The following is a 20,405-nucleotide window of genomic DNA, read 5'->3' as shown; positions in this document are numbered from 1 at the left end:
AAAGCGTGATACACTTCATTTATTAACAGATTGATGTTAATTTCAGTAGTGATGATAATTTTCCTTCAATTTTCATTCACTTTTCATCTATTTAAAAAATCAAACAATTGGTGTGTTTCTATAGTCACTTTAATTTGCAGCTTTCTTTCAATCTATCGTGTGCATTCTCATTTGCAGTGCTAAGACATCTTGCCCGCTTTCCAACACAAGACGCTAATAATCACGCCCTCGACGTCCGCCGGTGACCATGGGATCGTTAAAGGATATTGGGACTCACGCCATAGAGTGCTACAACGTCAGCAAACACTATGGACGGGGGAATTCCAAGTTACAGGTTTTGCAGAACCTTGACATGACTGTACCTAAGGGTAAAATGTGAGCGAGCAAAGAATGAGTACCAAAAACATGACAAACTGAAAAAAAAAATCTGTACCCTTGAAAGCTTTAACTTGCCCATAGGAAGAAAATAGGCCTGTTGAAATAATATATATAATACGCTTTAAAACATTAGTGGTAATAGATAATACATGTACTGTATTGCATTATTTTGTAACATAATATGATATTTATTTTATAATGATAACAGCAATAACATTGATAATATTAGCAATATGTCTTGTTATTGCTGTTATTGTCGTCATGACGGTAATGATTGCTACTATAATTATTTCTAGTAGTGTCTCCATCATAATTAGCAGAGTGACAATGATATTATCTGTGGAGAAATCGGATGCATAATTCCGTGTGATAAACAGCTATGCCTTCTCACGTAAACATGACGCAAAAATGAAAAGAAGTATTCCTTCAGAACCAAGTAGGGCATAATTAAGCATAGTAGTTACAGCCCACTAATACCCCCAAAAATTACGATCAGATTTTTGCATTGATAACACCCAATATGATTAAACCGTGTAAATGCTACTTCAGGGTCTTAGAATATAACATCTTAGCTCTATTTTGCTGAAAACCCCTAATGTGGATTGTTGTAAAGCATGTCATGAATCTGATTCTTTCAAGTTTAGCGCTTGGATGCTCTTGGAACTGCATATTAATGTGTAAACACAAAAGCCAGAACTTGGAGGGAAGGGATTCCTGACATGCTCTACAAAAACTCTCATTTCTCTTTGACCACAGAAGCAAATTGAACTGAATTTTCTGTAAGATGTGGGCAATGAGTTATAGATTCATACCCTGAAATTGTGTTTGGATTGATTGACTATTTTTGAAGTTATCGTTGCGGAGGGTACCGTTGTATTTGTGTGTTGTTGTTGTTGTTGTTTTTGGATATATACGGTAGTTTGTAAACGCACTGGATGAATCTTGCCCTCATTATTCTGTGCCTATCCAGCTATGGACTCCTCGGCCCCAGTGGTTGTGGGAAGACAACACTACTACGATGCTGCTTGGGCCAGCTCAACCTAGACGAGGGGCTTGTTCTGACATGCGGGAGGCCCCCGCTCACCAGGGGACACGGCATCCCAGGCAGTCGCGTCGGCTATATGCCGCAGGTTCGATTCAGATTGTAGCTCTGATTTGATTATATTAAATCAATCAATATCTATTTTCCCAAAAGACATTAGACACAAGAAGTGTGGCGCACCATTCATACTGTTGCTTCCTACATGATAGCATGTAAACTAATTATTCGTGAATGGTACAATTCATATAATACGACCGCTTTCCCCAAAAACTAGACCTCCTATGGTTATGTCAGGTACAAAATGACTATTCTCAGATTCAAAATCTAATAAAAAATCTTGCAGAGTTTTCTGCATTGAACATAATGTCTAACACATACGAAATAATTTTTCGAAAACAATAGGAATACATTCACACATAACTAAAACTGACGTGTACCACAGACTGATAACAAAATGAAAAGACATGGAGTTTAAGAGCTATTCAAGATACAGTAGAGGAATACACTTTGATCTGACTGAATTACAGTAGTATTGGTGGGATTGGAACGCGGCAGAATGTTGTTGTATAGATAAGCAACTAACATAGAGAGACAACAGCCCGCAAAAAAAAAAAGATGAAATGTATAATCGTAGATTGCATACTCAAGCTAAAGTGTATTCTAACCCTATCAGATTGTATGATAATTACTGTGTTTTCCAAAGTCATAATATTTGCTCTGCGTTTAAGATAGAACAAAGTAAAAGGCAAAACCGGAAAAGATTACACATCCAATCTGTTGTGTTTCAGGTGCATTTTCTTGGCACTCTGTGTTTGGCATGCACAACAAAATCGCTAATAACTGCTTGGACACTTCATTCGTATTCTTTCTACAAATTTTGAATCTATCTACTTAAACGTACAGATATCTGAGAGCACACAAGTCAGAGGTAAAAACAAGGGGAATGTTGAATTAGCAGACGATAATGAACTCCCTCTTGATCTTGTCAACATTGCAGCAACGTCTACAGAGCGGAAAACTTCCGTCTTATCAATTATTAATAAAAAAAAAATGCCGTCAGACAAACTGATGAGTGTAATCAGTGACCTTTGGTATGGCGTTTGTTTTAAGGGTCTGATTTTCACCGAAGGTAAAAATATCTGGGTCACAGCAACAAACAAGTGTATCGGCCTTTCTTTCGGCAGGATATCGCCCTCTACGGTGAGTTCACGATCAAGGAAATGCTGATCTACTTCGCCACGTTTCATAAGATGAGCAGACGACAAGCAAACGAACGGATTGACTTTCTTCTCGACTTGCTAAACCTCCCCTTCCGGAATCGCATGGTCGCCCATCTCAGGTACGCAAGATGGCGTTCATTTGCGTCGTGGAAAACACAATGTCATTGTATCATAACAATCCTTGAATAATTTAGTTATATCTGTGTCCCAGTCTTTGTGGACACAAAGTCGAAATAAATTCAATTCAAATCAAATCAAATCACATTCAGATCATATCAACTCACACCAAATAATATATTTTGTTGTGGGACGATTTAACCGGGACATAAAGCCCCAAAGTATTTTTTTTTTTCTGTTGTTCTTTTGACACCTTTGCCTTTAGTTTTCTCTAGATTAGTCCTCATCTTTATCAGCATCATAATCTGTTTCCATTTAATTCAACATTTTGTTTAGTTTTTGCTTTCTTTCTATCTCTTAAACGTGGCATCACAGTCAGTTAACTAGGATCAAATTTTATTTGATTTATTAACTTCTAATGAACTATTTAGGAAATTATCTACTGTGCAAAGATGTACTTTGTAACTGTAAAGCGAATTTCAGTAAAGTCGCATCATATTTCTGGTGAATTTGTCTTCAATTCAATTCATTTACTGTCACTCCCTTTTTTTTTCGACAAAACATACCAAATAACGTAATCAGCGATTGTATCATTAGCATATACATTCGACTGTGCAAAGGATAAATGATACAGATAAAGATATACATATGCATACCGGCAAAAATACGAAGTTATGATTCAGTTAAGGTTGAGTTGAAAGAGTTTTTACATATTTTTGTTTAGGTTAACGATTATGTTTATCTAATGATCCTTCTATAATATATCTATCTACCTATCTATCTATTTATCTATTCATATATCTATGTAATTATCTTTGCATGCAGTTATCTGTCTATATAAGAAATTAAGTATATGTACATATATTCACCTATTTATTGATGTATTAGTTCTCTTCACAGCAGAAATGCAATTAAGATTAATCAAACAAATTGTCTTTGTTTGCAGCGGAGGTCAGAAAAGGAGAGTTTCCTTCGCGGTAGCTCTTATCCAGTCACCAGAGCTTCTTATCCTGGACGAGCCTACCGTAGGAGTGGATCCTCTGCTCAGAGAAAAGTAAGGTACCATAACTTTTTCTAACAAAAAGGCAAATCATCTACAGGAAGATGTATGGCCGTGAAGTTGATTTAATTGCAAGGTTCTTCACCGGGGAAAAATAACTATGTGTATTCTGTAAGTGAAACAAATAAATGAAATTTGGTTTTATTATAGGAATACAGAGGCTTATTTGAATAAAGCATTAGAGCCAGTAATCATGGTAATAGTATTACAAAGTCTGATAAATTGTACATTCAACATTTTAAACTAGCTACCTGTAATTTCTTTATCGGGCAAATGGGAGAAATAATCTACATCAGTAACATTACAACCAGTTCCATATCTTTTGTTACGGGAGTATTAATTTACCATCGGCCTATCTTTGATCTATAGTGCTCTATAATAAGGTGGCAAGAATTTCGGAGCACATAATGATTAGCTTTAAAATATAGTGAACCTTGTTCACTTCACAGCCAATTATGAGATATGTCTTTTTTTTTTTCTTTTAAATTGAAACCCACAAACACAAATTTATTCCTATTGTGTGGCAAGTACAATACAATAACAGAGGAACACTATGAAAGCCTCCTAAATGTCTTCTGGTTCAATTATCAATTCATCTTTAACAAGGGGCATTAATAATGATGAATAAACATGATGTAAGACCTACATGTAGGCGTTTGTGTGCATTAAAGACTGAGCGATGAAGTTTGGTCCCGTATATGATCCTATACAGTTATACGATAAACATGGCAAACAAGAATAACATGTTAGAAGATTTATTCAATTCAATTCAATTCAGTTCAATTTCTATTTTTGTTCATTTTGTCAACAGAATGTATAGAAAAGATGTGAAATTTGAAATGCATTTTGTGGGATGATGCACAGGTAAGAAAGAATGACGTGTTCATGTCAGTGGTCATTAGGAAATGAGGCATGATTCATACAACTTTTTAATACCTTCTGTGAAAAATGTAGGCCTATATACTCCATAGGAATGTAAGCCTTTCTATTTCTTGCCCTGCTTCTGTAGAATATGGGAGTACCTCCTGCAGTTTGCCCAAACTGGCGAAACCACCATCATCTTGACTACACACTACATCGAAGAGGCGCGAAACGCAGACATAGTGAGGCTACATTACATTAGAAGGCTTGCCTATGTGTTGATACCCTGTTGGAAAGAACGCATTGTTCCATATTGAGAGAAACGCAGTGTGAAATCTCATCACACTGTTAAAGTCGAGCATTTTAACAGTGTGAACACAATGTGAGTCATCAATTTATAGTGTGAAATAAAGCACTACTATGTGACAACATAGCATGAACACTCTGTGAAAATCACACCACAGTGCGAAATCATCCTCACACTGTTAAAATCGAGCGTTTTCATAATACTATAGTCGAATATGTGAACACACTGTGATCACACTGTGGGACACTGTGTCCTTTCCAGTAGTGTAGTCTTTTTGTTGCTGTTGTTTTGTTTCTTCGTCCGTTCTGTTTTTTTTTTTCTCGTCTTCTATTCGGAAGATCAAATTATAGAACTTCAATGGATAATTGAAGAGATTGATCGCAAAAACGGGTTCAGTGCTTTTTATACAAACACTTCAAAATTAGTTCAATATCAAATGCAGCAAAACAAAATTACATCAATGATACCTCACTAATGGTTGCATAAGAAAAATATTCTTGTTGTAAATATATGAAAACATATCCTTATTTCTCTTTTATTTTGTCCCTTTTTAGCAGGTTTCACAACAAATATCTTAACTTGGCAAGAATAGAATTAAATCCTTTTGTGAACAAACGCTTCAAATGTTGAAGTGGAGAGAAGAAAAGGAGCTGTGAACATATGGTGAATCGCAACTTTATTCAGTATGATTTTTATCATCCACCTTTTTCTACTTGTGTATGTTTATTGTGAATATATTATTGGAACCCTTTTTTCTGCAGTTTTCCTGATCATACATATTAAAAGATATTTAAGGTTTAGGCTAACTCTATTATTCTCACTTTTCTGTGCATAGAGGCAATGCAAACTTGGGGGATGTGTGTTTGGTTAAGAATTCATTAAAATTCATAGCTGTGGTCCTCTGCATAAAACATTGTAACTAAGCACGAGTATTATGAAAAGAGAAAATGAAAAAAAAAATTATCCCTCAGTGATTATTGCGCCTTTTGTTCGTCATGAATTAAGTCATGGTAATTATCTTTCTCACTTTGTAATTTTTGCTTTCACAATGCACACAATTTAATAGTATGAGACGATTACACATCTGAACAGGCAAATAACCCGAACTCAGGAGCAGTTGTACGTGTTTGTGTGTTTTCGCTGCTTCCTTACAAAACCAAGTATTCTTGCATTTTGGTAATTGCTCATTTCTAGGTGGGGCTTATGAGGAACGGGAAGCTTCTGGCCGAGGAGAAACCTCTCACTCTCATGGCAGCTCACAATTTCCCGGTAAGATAACTCGCTTGTATTCAGATCGAACATGCATTGATATTGCGAACTTGATATCTCTTGATAATTTTTCCGCAGAAAATTTCTTCAGCATATTACAGTACGTAATAATTCTGTTTTCTCTCGCAATGATTTCCATATCTCTCATGTGCAAAGTTAAGCCATGACTATGGTCTAATGATGAATCAATGTGTTTGTTTTCAAAAGTGATTTGTTGATTATTGTATCATGCAGATACAATAAATGAAACAATGAACAGTTAAAAAAGAACTCATTAACCATTAGTGTTTCCTGCGTTTGGATTAAGTCAGATTGTCACCTTCCTGCGAATTATCAGAGGTCAGTTTGAATGATATTGAACGGTTGTATGTCTATGTACGCATTGCGTGTGTGTGTGCGTGCATAATATGTTTAATTTCTAGTTTCTCAGTAAGTGAAGGGATTAATGCTAAACATCTTTACTTGCATACCTTATGCTTTTATTTCCTCAGACCCTTGAGCAGGTGTTCCTGAAGCTGTGTATGGCAGACAGGATAGAAAACGACGACAAGGTAAGAACTGTAATAATTATATGAAATAGAAATATATACATAATTATAATTATGATATATATACATATAATATATATATATATATATATACATTTACATATGCATATATATTTCATTTACATTTGTATATTTCTTCCTACTCCCCATACGCTCCCGTGTAGATCAGCCTTTTAATACTATCAATTACATTTTAAATGTATTATTAAAAGTGCAATGTATGGTATATTTGTCTAAAGAGGCTTATCTTCAGAATGGTTTCCAATATTTAAATCCAAATCGCATATTAAAAAAAAATGTCTTTTATTGCAAGCCTCATTACAGATGCATTTAAGACGTTAAAAGACTGCAAATCTTATAGAAAGCTAATATATTTTTATTTGCAGCATAGTGAATAAAACTAGCGATGTTCCTTGTGATGCATACCTGTAGGAAGAAGATTCCGTTGAGGTCCAGATGATTACAACAGCGCTAGATGCGGAGGAGGCATCTGAAAAGACTCACTTGTTATCTGGCTCTGAAGGGCGCAAGGTTTCCTACACCGACACCACGGAACCGCCTCCCCAGGCCTCCCCGGACGCTATTGCACAGAACGGAGGTACTTCGTCCAACGGGAGCGCCAAACCGAAACCTGTCAGGCAAAAGTCCTACACGCCGAATTACCAATACGGTAAATTTATCATCTTTCAAAGCCGGGAAGAGGAATATGATTATCTCATTTGCTGTTAGAGTTACATATTTTACCAATCGATTTCTCAGTATAATTTAATGCGTAGTTATCGTCTTTATGATTGCGATTGTGTGACCAAAACTAGATGATAGCAATGTTTGAAGTTGTTGTTTTTTTTAAATACGATGTAATCTCATCTAGTTATTTTGTTATGACAATTAGAGGTTCTACCAATATCATTATTATCACCATTATTACCAAAGCGTAGAATAAATCAGCAGTTTTAAACTTCCAGGTAATTCTTAATGTAATAGGCGACCGACATGCATCTTTCTGGATCGACTGTAACAAGTCATACTGCACACAAAGATAATTATGGAACATCCCATTTCCACCTAGTATGGCTACCATCAAATAAATAACCGCATTTCTCTTTGATCAATATCAGATATGCCTCCGCTCAAGTGCTCAAGCCTCTTTCCAAGTGTGATGAACATGTGGGCACTGCTCGTGAAAGACATCTTAAAACTCGTTAGAAATCCCGGGTAAGTCATGTCGAGCTTGCGGAGTGTAATTTATGTAAATGGACTTGTCACCCACCCCGTATTTTGGCGAAGGTTAGTGCAGACATGCATTTTATCGCGCGAACATTGCTGAAATGTTTCAAAAGTTCTTTCAGCGAATTACGTTGGTACAGATCTTGAGATGGTCGTTTCATTTTATGATTTGTTTTCCTCGAGAAGTGATCATCTACTCATTGAAAGGGATGTACTGTTCATTTTATTCTATTTTTAAAAAAATATATTATTACTCGAGGAATGTAAACATGGGCATCTGGTACATCGAACTCTTTCTCATAAAACGCTTCATATAACTCCGCATTTCACTGAAAAAGCACAAACCAAAGAAAACGGACACTAGAAGAGTAACCTGAAGCAATACCAAGTAAACATTGACGCACGCAGTCTATAGTGTGAAAACATTCTTAATGAATGAAAAAGAAACAAAAATAAGAATGACAATAGTCTGCATTGCATCCTTAATGACCCAGAGATAAATCTATCCCTATTCCTGTCTCGGATTTTATCCTAAAAAGCAAACTTCACTCTCCAAGTTAATATGAATCTTTCAATCCCTTATATGAGGTTCTCACCCATTAAACTATCACGGAACTGACGAATTTTGATCTTGATGCAATGCGTTGCCATCATGGTATCAGCACCGCCGCCAGCAAAGGATAGACATTTTTTTAAGTAATATTTCACGTCGCCACACTGATGGTCACCTCGAAATTGAGACTTATTGTTCCATAACATTAGCCACTTTTGCACGATACCATGATATGTAAATACCGTGTCTGACCCTTGTACAAGCAGAAACACCTATCATGAATGAAATGATTTTACATCACCCTTCAAAAATGCCCGCATTTTTGTGTGGCGGTTCTGAATTTCGATGGCAAATTTATCGAAAATATGAAACCTCAGGTGTGAGTTTGTTCAATTTGTCTCCCTCTACAAAGGAAATTTGTAAAGATCGCAACTGCTGATCTGGAAATTAACTAACATGTCGGAAAAATGAGCCAGTGGGACTCGAACCTGTCGTCTACTGCTTTCAGGGCAGCGACACTACTACCAGGCTATCCCTATATAGCTGCCGGCAGTGATACAATGAACTTGGAACAAATACCCAAGCTCCGAAGTTCCGACATTGTTACATTAAGTAACGCGACGCGGACAAGGCATACTTTTTCCGACATGTGTGTAAATTCACAGATCAGCTGTTGAGATCTTATCAAATTTAATTTGTAGAGGGAGACACATTCAATAAACTCACACCTCAATCTTTATCTCTCTGAATAAGATCTTGCTTCCATAAATATGAAACCTGTCGTTCTGTTCCAGCCTGACACTGTTCCAGTTCCTCTTGCCATTGCTAGAAGTCTGTCTCTTCTATCTGGCCATCGGTGGCACGCCGCAGAATCTGGACGTGGCCGTCGTGAACAACGAGGTCCCTCCTTATCTCAGCACATGGTTCCTTGACAATATCGATGACTCCATGATAACGCAGGTGAGCTGTCGTTACTCCACATTAACTATGTATAGCGTGACACTCTTCTAGAAGTTCCATATGAGAATGCTAGCGTGAACGTAGTACTGCAATAATGCATGTCCATTTTATCATTACAAATTTGTGTCGTCCTCGGCGTGATGTAGATGGTGATCTTAGCAGTGTTTTACTGCCAACATCAATGCAAATCATTAAAGTAACATCAATTAAAGTCTTAATAGAAATTAAACTCTTCTCAATTTTGCGATATCTCGCTCTGCGAGGAAACATTATCCTCCGAATAAATGAAGACTTTACTGTACATTGAATACAAATGTGAGCAACGGAAACGGTGATGGATAAGCTGCCTAATACCACGGACAGCAAAAAAGACGATTCCATGTGTCTTCATTCTTCTGGAATAATAACAGAACACTTTATAATCCTGGTGGTATTATTTCATCCCTGGCATTATCTCAGTAAGAATAAAAGCGAATCGATTTCATGGAGCTGTGGCTATATTTTCGCTATGTTGTTTCGCTATACTGTGAAATCGACGTCATTAACCATGAATAAAGGGACAAGGATTTCACCGAACCATAAAATGTCTTAACTATTTAGCGGACCGTCCAATTTTCCTCAAACTGATTTAATTATCCCGACATTCAATAAGTCTACTCTCTAAAAAAAATTGAGTGAAAATATTCACTCTAAAAAGAGTGAATACAAAAAAGAGTGAATTTAGAGTGAAATTGGAGTGAATTTTGAGTGAAAATGTTCATTTTCACTCATTTTGGAGTGACCTCAGGGATCACTCGAAGATTTTGGAGTGATCCCTGAGGTCACTCTAAAACGAGTGAAAATGAACATTTTCACTCAAAATTCACTCCAATTTTACTCTAAATTCACTCTTTTTTGTATTCACTCTTTTAAGAGGGAATATTTTCACTCGATTTTTTTTTTTTTTTTTAGACAGTATCTTATCAAACCTGATCTAAGATGCATTCATTTCTTGATGTGTACTACATAACATAAAAAAACCCTGTTTAGATAGGGAAGGCACAGCATTTCTTTTTAAATCAAAATCAATCATATATTTCAACGCAGCATCCTGTTGAAAATTTCACCACGGCCATAGACAAACTGGAACATGGCGAATATTGGGGTGTGATCAACATACCAAGTGACTATTCGAAGAACCTTGTGAAAAGGTAAATTGACAATTTCTGTTGTGCAGTAAATTTCAGGAATGTTAATTTTTCTATTCATACATAAAGCGTGGTTAAGAAACATTTTATTCCCCTTCTTCATCCAATGAAAGTTCTCAGGCAGGAAAGTACTTAGCATTTCTTAGGTGTTGCATCCAGCAAACTTTGTGGTTGTTAAGGTATTTATCTGTGAACAAATCATAAACTGAATTTGAATGCAATGCAAAAGCGGTCAATGGCGCATTAGTATTCATCGCAGCTTTGCAAATCCACAGAACAAATTTTCATGTTACGCCAGATTTTATCAAGACCTCTGCTTTCATTATCAACATTTCAATTCACAAGTTTCAATGAGATCACGTCGTGTTCATTGACATTTAACTTGCAATAAAACGGCTCTACAGGAAGGACTAAAGCTTATCACAAAATAATGTGAATAACCTATCTCGTTATTTCATTATGAGGTAATACAACATGTACGTACTTCTGTGTTGTCGTCATTACACAGAAAATGGTGTGTGTGTGTGTGTGTGTGTGTGTGTGATGGTGTGCAAATGTATGCATACATTGTATGCGGTGATAAAATCCATTACATTCGTCCTTTTTGTTTTGTAGAGTCCAGATGGGTGCTGGCGTGGACAACGCAACACTAATCGGCAGCACAATCAACGTGACTTTAGATGCGACAAGTAGGCCTACTCTCACAGACTTGATATATCATTGACGACAGAAAAAAAAATATAAAAAGAAATATAATGGTATCAAACAAATCTCTGTCGCTACTAAACGTTAATCTAATAGCATAACAAGAAGATCGGTGCACTTTTTTTTATCAGACTTTTGTTTTCTCTCACTAAATGGGAGTCCAATATTCTGCATGAATATAGAGCTTGGCCTGTATGGCTGTAGATAATTACTGTTACGTTATAAATTCATCTAACTATTCTTTCGTCTAGTTTAAGTCTGAGAAAAAATGAAATAGTTGAGAATGTGACAAAAATAAACAGTGTTTAAATATAAAACCTGTTAAAAACCCCGATATATTTGAAATGTGTTACATCCGTCGAACAAGAGTTATATATGATGCACACTATGACTATGATGTCATACATTTTATTTTGCAGATCAGCAGATAGCTGTGAGCCTACAGACCAGTCTTCTGGGTGCTTATCAGGTATTGAAGGACAATGTCTTAATATTTCACTTTAATTTACCGATGAAGGGAGAAATAGTACACAATGAACATTAAAAGAAAAAGAACGGAAAAAAAAAATCAGATACCCCTCCAAACTCTCCTTCTCCGGCCGAAACAAAAAGGGGTGTGAATAAATACATTTATACATGTAATAATTGTGAAAGTACTTACTTTGAATAACTTTTACGAGATTAGCGTCAGAATTTATCAATTCTATTGTTCATATACGCATGGCGGTGTTTGCTATGCGTATAATATCAACGGTAAAAAAGTACGTCATGAAAATCAATCCATTCAAAACATTCTTGAAGTTGTGATATCATATTAACCAGAAAATATGAATGTGAAGAAATTCGATTAACTTTCATGTATCTGGTTGTGTCAGTGACATGCCATAAAGAAGGGCTTATTTGCAATGTATGTCAATCTCACTTTGTTAATGCTTTTTCATGTCCTGTTTTGCAGCTTTTCGTCACCGATATTCTTATCAACATATCCGTCAACCCGGCTATAGGACAGATCCCTCTCTCAGTAAGTATACTTTCGCCATCAAATATTTTTTTTTTTTGGTACTCGTAATGACATTATAAGAAAAGAAGACTGTAATACAATAATCTCCTGTTTGAAAATAAAATGTGACGTAAGATAACAGGAGATATATGACATGTGCAGCTGACAATTTATTAACATTTGCAGCATCTATTATCAATCAGACTTTAGTATTAAGAAAGAAAAGAGAAAATAATGAATCAAGCTGGAGGTAGAACATACCGGGAAATGACATTTGAATGAGAGAAGTTTAATTCATCCACAGCATGCGTTTCAAATCTATTGTTTGTGCTAATTTGTGCTTGACATCACAATAAACAGAGGGAAAGGAAGATCGATCTAATGACTACTTTTCAGCAATTCCTGCGAAAAATCTCTGAATTTCATAGACAAAAGTATTGATTAAATTCTTATGCTACACAAAAGTGGGTGACGCGATTTTCAAAGAATATTACTTGCGCGTGAACATTCTCAAATATCACTGCTTTGAAATAATATACATTGAATTCTGTTACAGTTCGTTGAACCTGTTTATGGGGAACTGGATGCACCGTTCACTCACTTCATGGCTCCTGGTGTCATGATTACGTAAGCAAAGCATCTTTCAATTTTCTGTTGCTCTATATTCGTCTCTGAAAATGGTTAAAACGATACGAACATTATTGTATTTTGTGTGTCCGTTCGTGGAACGAGCTGTTTATCATTTCAGAGATGAGAATATCGTTTTTCAACGTTCAACATTGGCTGATGGCTGAACGTCATGCTATTGTGATTTTCTGATACGACTTCACAAATCAAAACATAGCAAACAAAAGTAGATGATTTTTTGTTCTTCAATCAACTTTGCAAACTCTGTTTAACCGTCAATGCCATTGCATTTTTTCTAACTTGGACGGACATTTCAGAGTTGCTACGGTACCATTGATATGGAGCTTGCTATAATTATCATAAATGAAATCGGCTGGAAAATATGTTTTGCATACCAATCTGTACCGGACATTTTTTTATGCAATAGGCTTATCATGTCTTTGTACAACATACTACTACTTTTTCAGCGTTGAACACTTTATTTTAGTATTTTCATGCAATTTGAAATCAGCTTATATCAAATCGATGCTATTTATTGATAAACCGAAAGAAAAGAAACACATGCATTATTTTTGTTTCCCCTCTTTCATTTGTGGGAATAGCGTCTCATAACTGCATTAAAACCGTTAGCGTTGGTTAGAATATGAAATTTCAATTTGACGTCATTTTCTGTTTCATTATCTCCCGCAGTGTAATCTTCTTTCATGCCGTGGCTTTAACATCTATGTCCTTTGTTGTTGAGCGAAAAGACGGTCTCCTAGACAGGATATGGGTTTCAGGTAACAATAAAGAAGGCCCTCTGATTCAGTACTGGCAACAATGAAGAAGCTGCAGTTGACAATAATCATTGTATTATAATTTTTATTATTATCATTATTATTATAATTATAAATATTATCATTATTAACATCATTATCATCATTATTGTCATTATCATCATCATCGTTATCAACATCATTATCATATTTGTCAGAGAGATTGGTAACAATGATGTGTTAGCAGAGAGAGAGATATTATGTAAATTCTACTTTCAAAAATATTTTGCAAATTAGTGAAAGGGGAATTAACCCCAAATATAGACTTGGATTCTCAGTGAAAGTTTGAGGAAAATTGGACAATCCGTTCAAAAAGTTATGATTTTTTGAATTTCGTTACTAGTACCGCTGGATCAAAAGACTACTACAGATCATGTCGACACATATGTACCACGATCCAAAGAAAATACAAGAAAAATTCCACGAAATATCATTTCATTTGAAACGTACACATTGCCTAGACTTGTCATTGACATAATAACTCAAGACTAATATGATTATTCCCCTGCTTTCTGAAAGATGTAATCTAGTCCTCTTTCATTATCATAGTAGAAAAGTGACAAAAGAATGTTTAATTTCTTTATGATTATTATCTTTTTATGCTAAGCCATATGTGATGTCTCTTCCTTTAAGTTGTTTTCTTTAGGCACTCTAATACTCCAATACTTACCTTTTCATTTTGCTGACAGGAGTGAGCTCAGGCGAGGTGAGCATCGCTCACATCCTGACTCAGCTCCTGGTCATCTCAGTACAGATTACCATGGTGCTCGTCTTCTTGTTCGCTGTCTTCAAGGTTAGTTCGGATTCTAGCCAGGTCCCAAGGGAGTGTTATGTTATAAGAAACTCGGTAAAAGTAATTGAGGAATATTGTCCTCAATAAACTAATTTGGAAATACAAAAGATAGTAGGAAGACAGATAGACAGATAGGATAGGAAGGTTGGAGATGAATAAATACATGAATGAATACAGTACATAAACAGGGTAATAATACATTGATTGAAATTTGATAAATGATTACTAGACAGATAGACAGGTGAGAAAAAAAATGAATAGCCTCATCATCGGCTGTTATTAAACTAGGTAAAACGATTCATTTCAACCGAATTCTTTTCATTCTCTACTACTTTCAACATTGTTGCAATGAGAAAGTTGTACATAAAACAATGTTTGAATACGCATGTTTAATTCATATCACAAACATATTCATACAATATTATGAAAATCTTACATTTTGTAAATCCCATTTTTGTGTTTTTCATTCGTAGAGGCAGCTGAAAATTGGAGTATCTTGTGAGCAGTATCTTTGATACACTAACGTAATATGGCTAAACATATTGTTGATTAAAGTTCATATTTTCAAGTTAATCTGAAAATATCTCCTTGGTGTATGCTCAATACTTTAAAGGCAAATGGCACGTGCACTTTGCCGTAAATGTTTGTTTACACGGAGAAGATCTACTAATTATCATCACTCATTCCCTTGAAACCATTAGCTACCAAACGAAGGAAGTCTGTTCCTGATCATTCTTATGATGCTGATACAAGGTCTCTGCGGCATGGCCCTCGGCCTTCTCATTTCGGCAGTCTGTGACTCGGAAACCGAGGCTATCCAACTCGCCCTTGGGTCCTTCTATCCACTCTTACTGCTCAGCGGTATGGGAACATTTAGAATCAGTTTAAGAATGTTTATTACCATCTTCTTACATGTTTAGTCACGCTTGTCACACCTGTATTCAGTTATTAAAAATGGGAAAGGCAGATGTAACTGATAGGGCGTGCGTGCATTTCTGTCTCATTGCCTGATGTTAACTTTACTCTACCAAAGTTAACCCTCTCAAAAAGAAAAGAAAATTAATTCATCAAATTTCTCATAGAATGGGTATATAATTGTTTTAATAAGGTACAAAGGTGCTCTAAGATATCAAAATGTATGTACTGGTGTACCTGGTATCGTAAGGTATATTTAATTGTTCCATCTGTTAATCTTGATAATCCGTCCTGATTCGACTGTGTGGAGACGACGTAAGAAGACTATTTGCCTAATGAAAGATATCTCGAAACTAGTTTATTTAAAAAGGGGACCTTTCACTTGGTTGACAATGTTTCTAATCGAGGAAAAAAAAAAACCCTAGCAGCATGGGCCTACACTTAATTGGACTTCGATATCATGTAAATAGTATGAAGTTATTTTAAATATGAGCTCCACATGCTTCAAAACATTGAAAATCTGAACAGTATGGGGTTTCATTATTCTGAATAATTATAGTTGCCACAGACATCAGTGCCTGAAGACACTATCAGCAAATGGTTTATAAGATTGATGATATCTATTGAAAGATCCCTTCACAATGACAGCATAATGTTTTTTTTTTTTTTTTTTTTTTTTTTTTTTTTTTTTTTTTTTTTTTAATCACACGGCTATTGAATCAAGAAATTCCGGCAAGGAGTCACCGGGATGTGAAATGGTGGCTTGTAATATAATTATAATGTCCTCTGTGATTGTATTTTCATGCAGGCGTAGTATGGCCAATCGAAGCGATGCCGATTCCTCTGTACTACATCGCCTTATGCCTGCCCCAGACCCTGCCCGCAGAGAGTCTAAGGGCCATACTCGGCAGAGGTAAGGTTTCTACCACCCAGTAGGTAATTTGAGAGATAAAGCCGATTCATCTCTTCGATAGGAGGTGGATGTGGTGGTAGTGAGCTGGTGCGGCCGTGAAATCAACATCTTTTAAAGAGCTTTAATCCTCTCAGTGCTATGGACTTTTGGACAGAGTGTACAAGAGGACAGGTTTTGCTTTGGGAATCTACTTGTAGCCGAATTGAATATATATATATATATATATATATATATATATATACATACATACATACATAATATAGTACATAAAACAATATCTGCTAAGACTTAGTGTCCGGGCCTCTTCCGTTTTTGAGGTCGCTGCCTCTTTCAAGGCTGGTGGCCATTTTAGAGAATAGTTTGATTTGATGTCGATTTTTGGTTGGTTCCTATCTATTCCGCTTCTCAAATCAAATTCAAATAAATAACATGGTTGTGAAAAAAAAAAGAATAAATATAACCATAAATGACAAAGAAGCAACGCAAAAATATAGTCCAATCTACACGTATAATAAAATTATTCTAAAACATTCATGGTTGCATATAAATGCAACAAAGCAGTATATTTGATTAATTTTCTGTTTTTCAACAAGGAAGCACGAGACCGTCACTGTTTGACTGGGCTGATGGCCTCATTGGGAATGTAGTTCATTTGATTCATTCAACGATTTCAGTTTTCTCTTTAATGGAAACCTTTACAATTACATCAATTTTTCATCGTTGACATTGTATTTACAATACGTCGGGCGGCCAGTTTGGAAAAGGAAAAGGTCCGCCTCCTTCATTTTTTCTGTAGAGACAATTTTTCCCTTTAACCACAAAAAACAGTTGCAGATATGGGTGAAAACCGAATGATGTCATTTTCATCAAGGAAAGAAGTAATGTAATTTTCATTGCGAATACGGTTGCTGTTATCTTCACTTTTACTCGCTCCATCATTATTGTCATTTTTTTTTTACTTCAACTTTTAAAGTCATTGGAACATTTTTTTGTTGATCTTTATAGACAATTTTTTTTTTCTCAAGAGAATCATTTACCTTATGAATCATCTATAATCTGTAAACACTGCTGTATTGTTCACTTCACATGGAACACTATGTCCAAAGCATTTCATTGCGTCTTCTTACGTCTCATCACATCTTATCACTTCAAAATAAGTAATGTAGTCGCCGATTCTCCTGATTTCAGGTACCTAGTAATGCCATTGACTGTAACTTTTATATTTTTTTTTGTCGCATGTTAAAGGATGGAATATGGCATACTTTGATGTATGGATTGGCTACGTGACTGTGACGGGATGGTGGATCGTTCTTCTTGTCTCGGCTACTATCGTCCTTCGAGTCAGACGATAGACATTTGATTTCGCGTGACCACAACCCTTGCTTCTTCGAACTGGTTGAATTACCTATCGCAACAAGTGGCGTCCTTCACAGCTCCATCATGTTGTTTTTATATCCCCTTTCAGTCCTCCCTTATTTACTGATATCATGATTGGCGCTTTAATACGTAATACATAATAATGATAATGATATTACATACAGAATGGTGAGAGAAAACGGATCAAAGAAGCAATGCAATCTCAGTTTTGTAAACGCAAGTATTTGATGTCATTAACTTTTCTCGTAGTATCCCTTATAGAAATTTCGTGTTTGCACATTAAACTATTCTAACGTGGAGTCCCCTGTCATGATGCAATTTCTTAAAGGCTTTCCCTGGCAATGAGATTACGAAGTAAGAAAAAAAAACCACAAAACAAATATCAGTGACAATAGCGGTGCTTACTATTATGCTTGCTTTTTTTTTAACGTTCATTCTTTTGTTCAATCTAATCAAATTTGCTGTACAATGTCCGTTTCTGTCACATGAAAGAGGAAAAAAAAAGGAGGAAAATTTAATCATTAAAGAAATTGACTTCATTGACGATTAAACTTCAAGATGCTCTATATGTAATTGCTTGTCATATATTTTCAACGTGTCAGATGGAATTTATGATGCCCTACTAACCAATGACCATAATATACATATTCACTCATACCCTACCCGTCGTTCTCATGATTTTCATTTAAGTAATCCAAAGCTGTTACTTGCTCAAAAGTCGATCAGACATCACGGCCCGGATACATGGAACACTCTTACTGAGGAGTTTAAACAGTGTGCCTCCTTGTTTTCATTCAAAGCAAACTTAAAGAAGCACATTTTCTGTTAGTATACTTCAAAAACGAACTAAAAACAAATAATTCATATGATTGATGTTGGTCTCCCGATAGCAACATCGCATATCGTTCCCTCTTCCAGCAAACCAATTCTATTATTCTAAATTCCAGCCAATCTGCCCTTGTGCACTTTCAAGCACTTGCACGCACATTCACCACCATCACACGTCAGAGTTTATTTTCCCCTGCTATCTTTGCAACAGAATTTGTATTGTTACGAATCTAGTCCGTCCCTACATTTTCCTCGGGCCGGTCATCTTTTAAAGCAATGCTTACAATGGCGGCCCTCTGGATAATCGCTTCTCAACTACAATTGTTATTTTAATCCCTGCTGCATGGACATGCGTACTGTATATTGTATCATTAATTTCCTATTATATCGTTGTTTATGCAAGTCAAACGACTCTGTTTTAAATTTACTTTGTATATTTCCAACATGTTCATGATTATGTAACTTATGTATATTGATTTGCAGAAAATAAAGTATCTATATATAAAATCGTTCAAACATGCCCAAGATGGAGGAAAAATAAGTAGCAGTAATCCATTTCTCTGTTTATATTTATATCTATCGAGATATCATTGTTTATCATGAAAATTAATGTAATGTAATGAATGTAATTACCTGAAGCATATTCCCTGTTTGTCACTGTACTCCTAACTGTACATAATTCAATTCAGATTCAATTGCGTCCAAGAAGCGTTCTAGTTACACCCATGAGTTATCTTATAAAAGCTCTGATGTCGCCACCGTGTGGTTCATGGGACTTTCTCTTTTTGTACTTTTGTAAAAAGTTATTTGACATGTATGATATTATGACATTGTACTTTTAATTCTACATTCGCGTCTTAATTTGTGTGTTTTTTTTTAAAGGTTTTATAAGGAACAACCTCCAGGTGGACAGAAATTACAGTGTTTGTCTGTAGAAAAACAAAACGAAACAAAACAAGACCCACTGAATGGCTACTTTTCAGACATGAGAAATGAAGATTTTTATTGACCAGGAACGTGGAAATGACAATGTAGATTCACACTCATTCAATATCACAACGATCTCTGTCTTTTGCTGTCCAAAAAGTCATTCTCGGTTAGAAAAGGATATGATATGCTATACTTTTGTAGAATTCCATGTAAAATCAACAATTTGTGTACTTTGATTATGCCTTCTATCGTAAACATGGAGAAAACCCATGAGTAACTAAAACCAGTGAGAGTACTTCAAGTATTTTTGTGTCTTTCCTTGAGCTCAAATGCGTTCAACTGAAATGAAAAGAAAAAAAGTCAATTATCCTGCTATTGGTCTACTTTCGGTAAAAATGAATATATCGAGTTGGGAATATAAAATATTCTTATTTTAACTTTTCTCTCTCAGAAGATTTTTTTTTTTTGTTATTTCATCACACCCCATTTTTAAAAAGAAGGTCTCTCAACAGTTTACAAGTATTTGAAATAACAAACCTGTTTTCTTTTATCTTTCAAAATGCCAATGCACAACACTCTGAGCTTTGTTACGGATAATTTGCACTGTTTTGTTTTCCTTGAATAGGACAATTTGTATTAAATTCGAGAAGAAGAAAAAAGAAGAACATCAGTAAATTGTAAAAATTAGAACTCTACTTATCCAATATTGTATAAAACAAGACAAACCTTTACCTGATACAAAAGGACACTGAATTCGACAGAAGAATCTAAGG

At 35.5% G+C, this 20,405-nt stretch overlaps 1 protein-coding gene across 1 annotated transcript; it reads left to right on the top strand.

The window, feature by feature from the left end:
• The first annotated feature begins 247 nt into the window (after nt 1-247).
• Nucleotides 248-17,961, top strand: LOC140229533 (ABC transporter G family member 20-like). Its single transcript, XM_072309782.1, has 20 exons — nt 248-375; nt 1,349-1,508; nt 2,605-2,759; nt 3,704-3,811; nt 4,827-4,920; nt 6,180-6,254; nt 6,746-6,805; nt 7,235-7,472; nt 7,921-8,017; nt 9,377-9,542; nt 10,629-10,732; nt 11,345-11,418; nt 11,854-11,903; nt 12,390-12,455; nt 12,991-13,061; nt 13,752-13,840; nt 14,566-14,669; nt 15,371-15,530; nt 16,393-16,497; nt 17,743-17,961. The coding sequence occupies exons 1-20, from the start codon at nt 248-250 to the stop codon at nt 17,847-17,849; spliced, it is 2,211 nt and encodes a 736-aa protein (XP_072165883.1). The 3' UTR covers nt 17,850-17,961.
• The last annotated feature ends 2,444 nt before the right edge of the window (nt 17,962-20,405 follow it).

The sequence above is a fragment of the Diadema setosum genome, chromosome 6 (genome assembly GCF_964275005.1).
Source record: "Diadema setosum chromosome 6, eeDiaSeto1, whole genome shotgun sequence".
NCBI classification, from domain to species: Eukaryota; Metazoa; Echinodermata; class Echinoidea; order Diadematoida; family Diadematidae; genus Diadema; species Diadema setosum.
This window is presented reverse-complemented; position numbering and strand designations above follow the sequence as displayed.

What these genes read in the sequence shown, in the direction of transcription:
- LOC140229533 (XM_072309782.1), top strand. Translation starts at nt 248, where the DNA reads ATGGGATCGTTAAAGGATATTGGGACTCACGCCATAGAGTGCTACAAC. An exon ending in TCGAAGAACCTTGTGAAAAG is followed by an intron (nt 10,733 to 11,344) that starts GTAAATTGACAA and finishes TTTGTTTTGTAG; the next exon opens with AGTCCAGATGGGTGCTGGCG. An exon ending in GTCTTCTGGGTGCTTATCAG is followed by an intron (nt 11,904 to 12,389) that starts GTATTGAAGGAC and finishes CCTGTTTTGCAG; the next exon opens with CTTTTCGTCACCGATATTCT.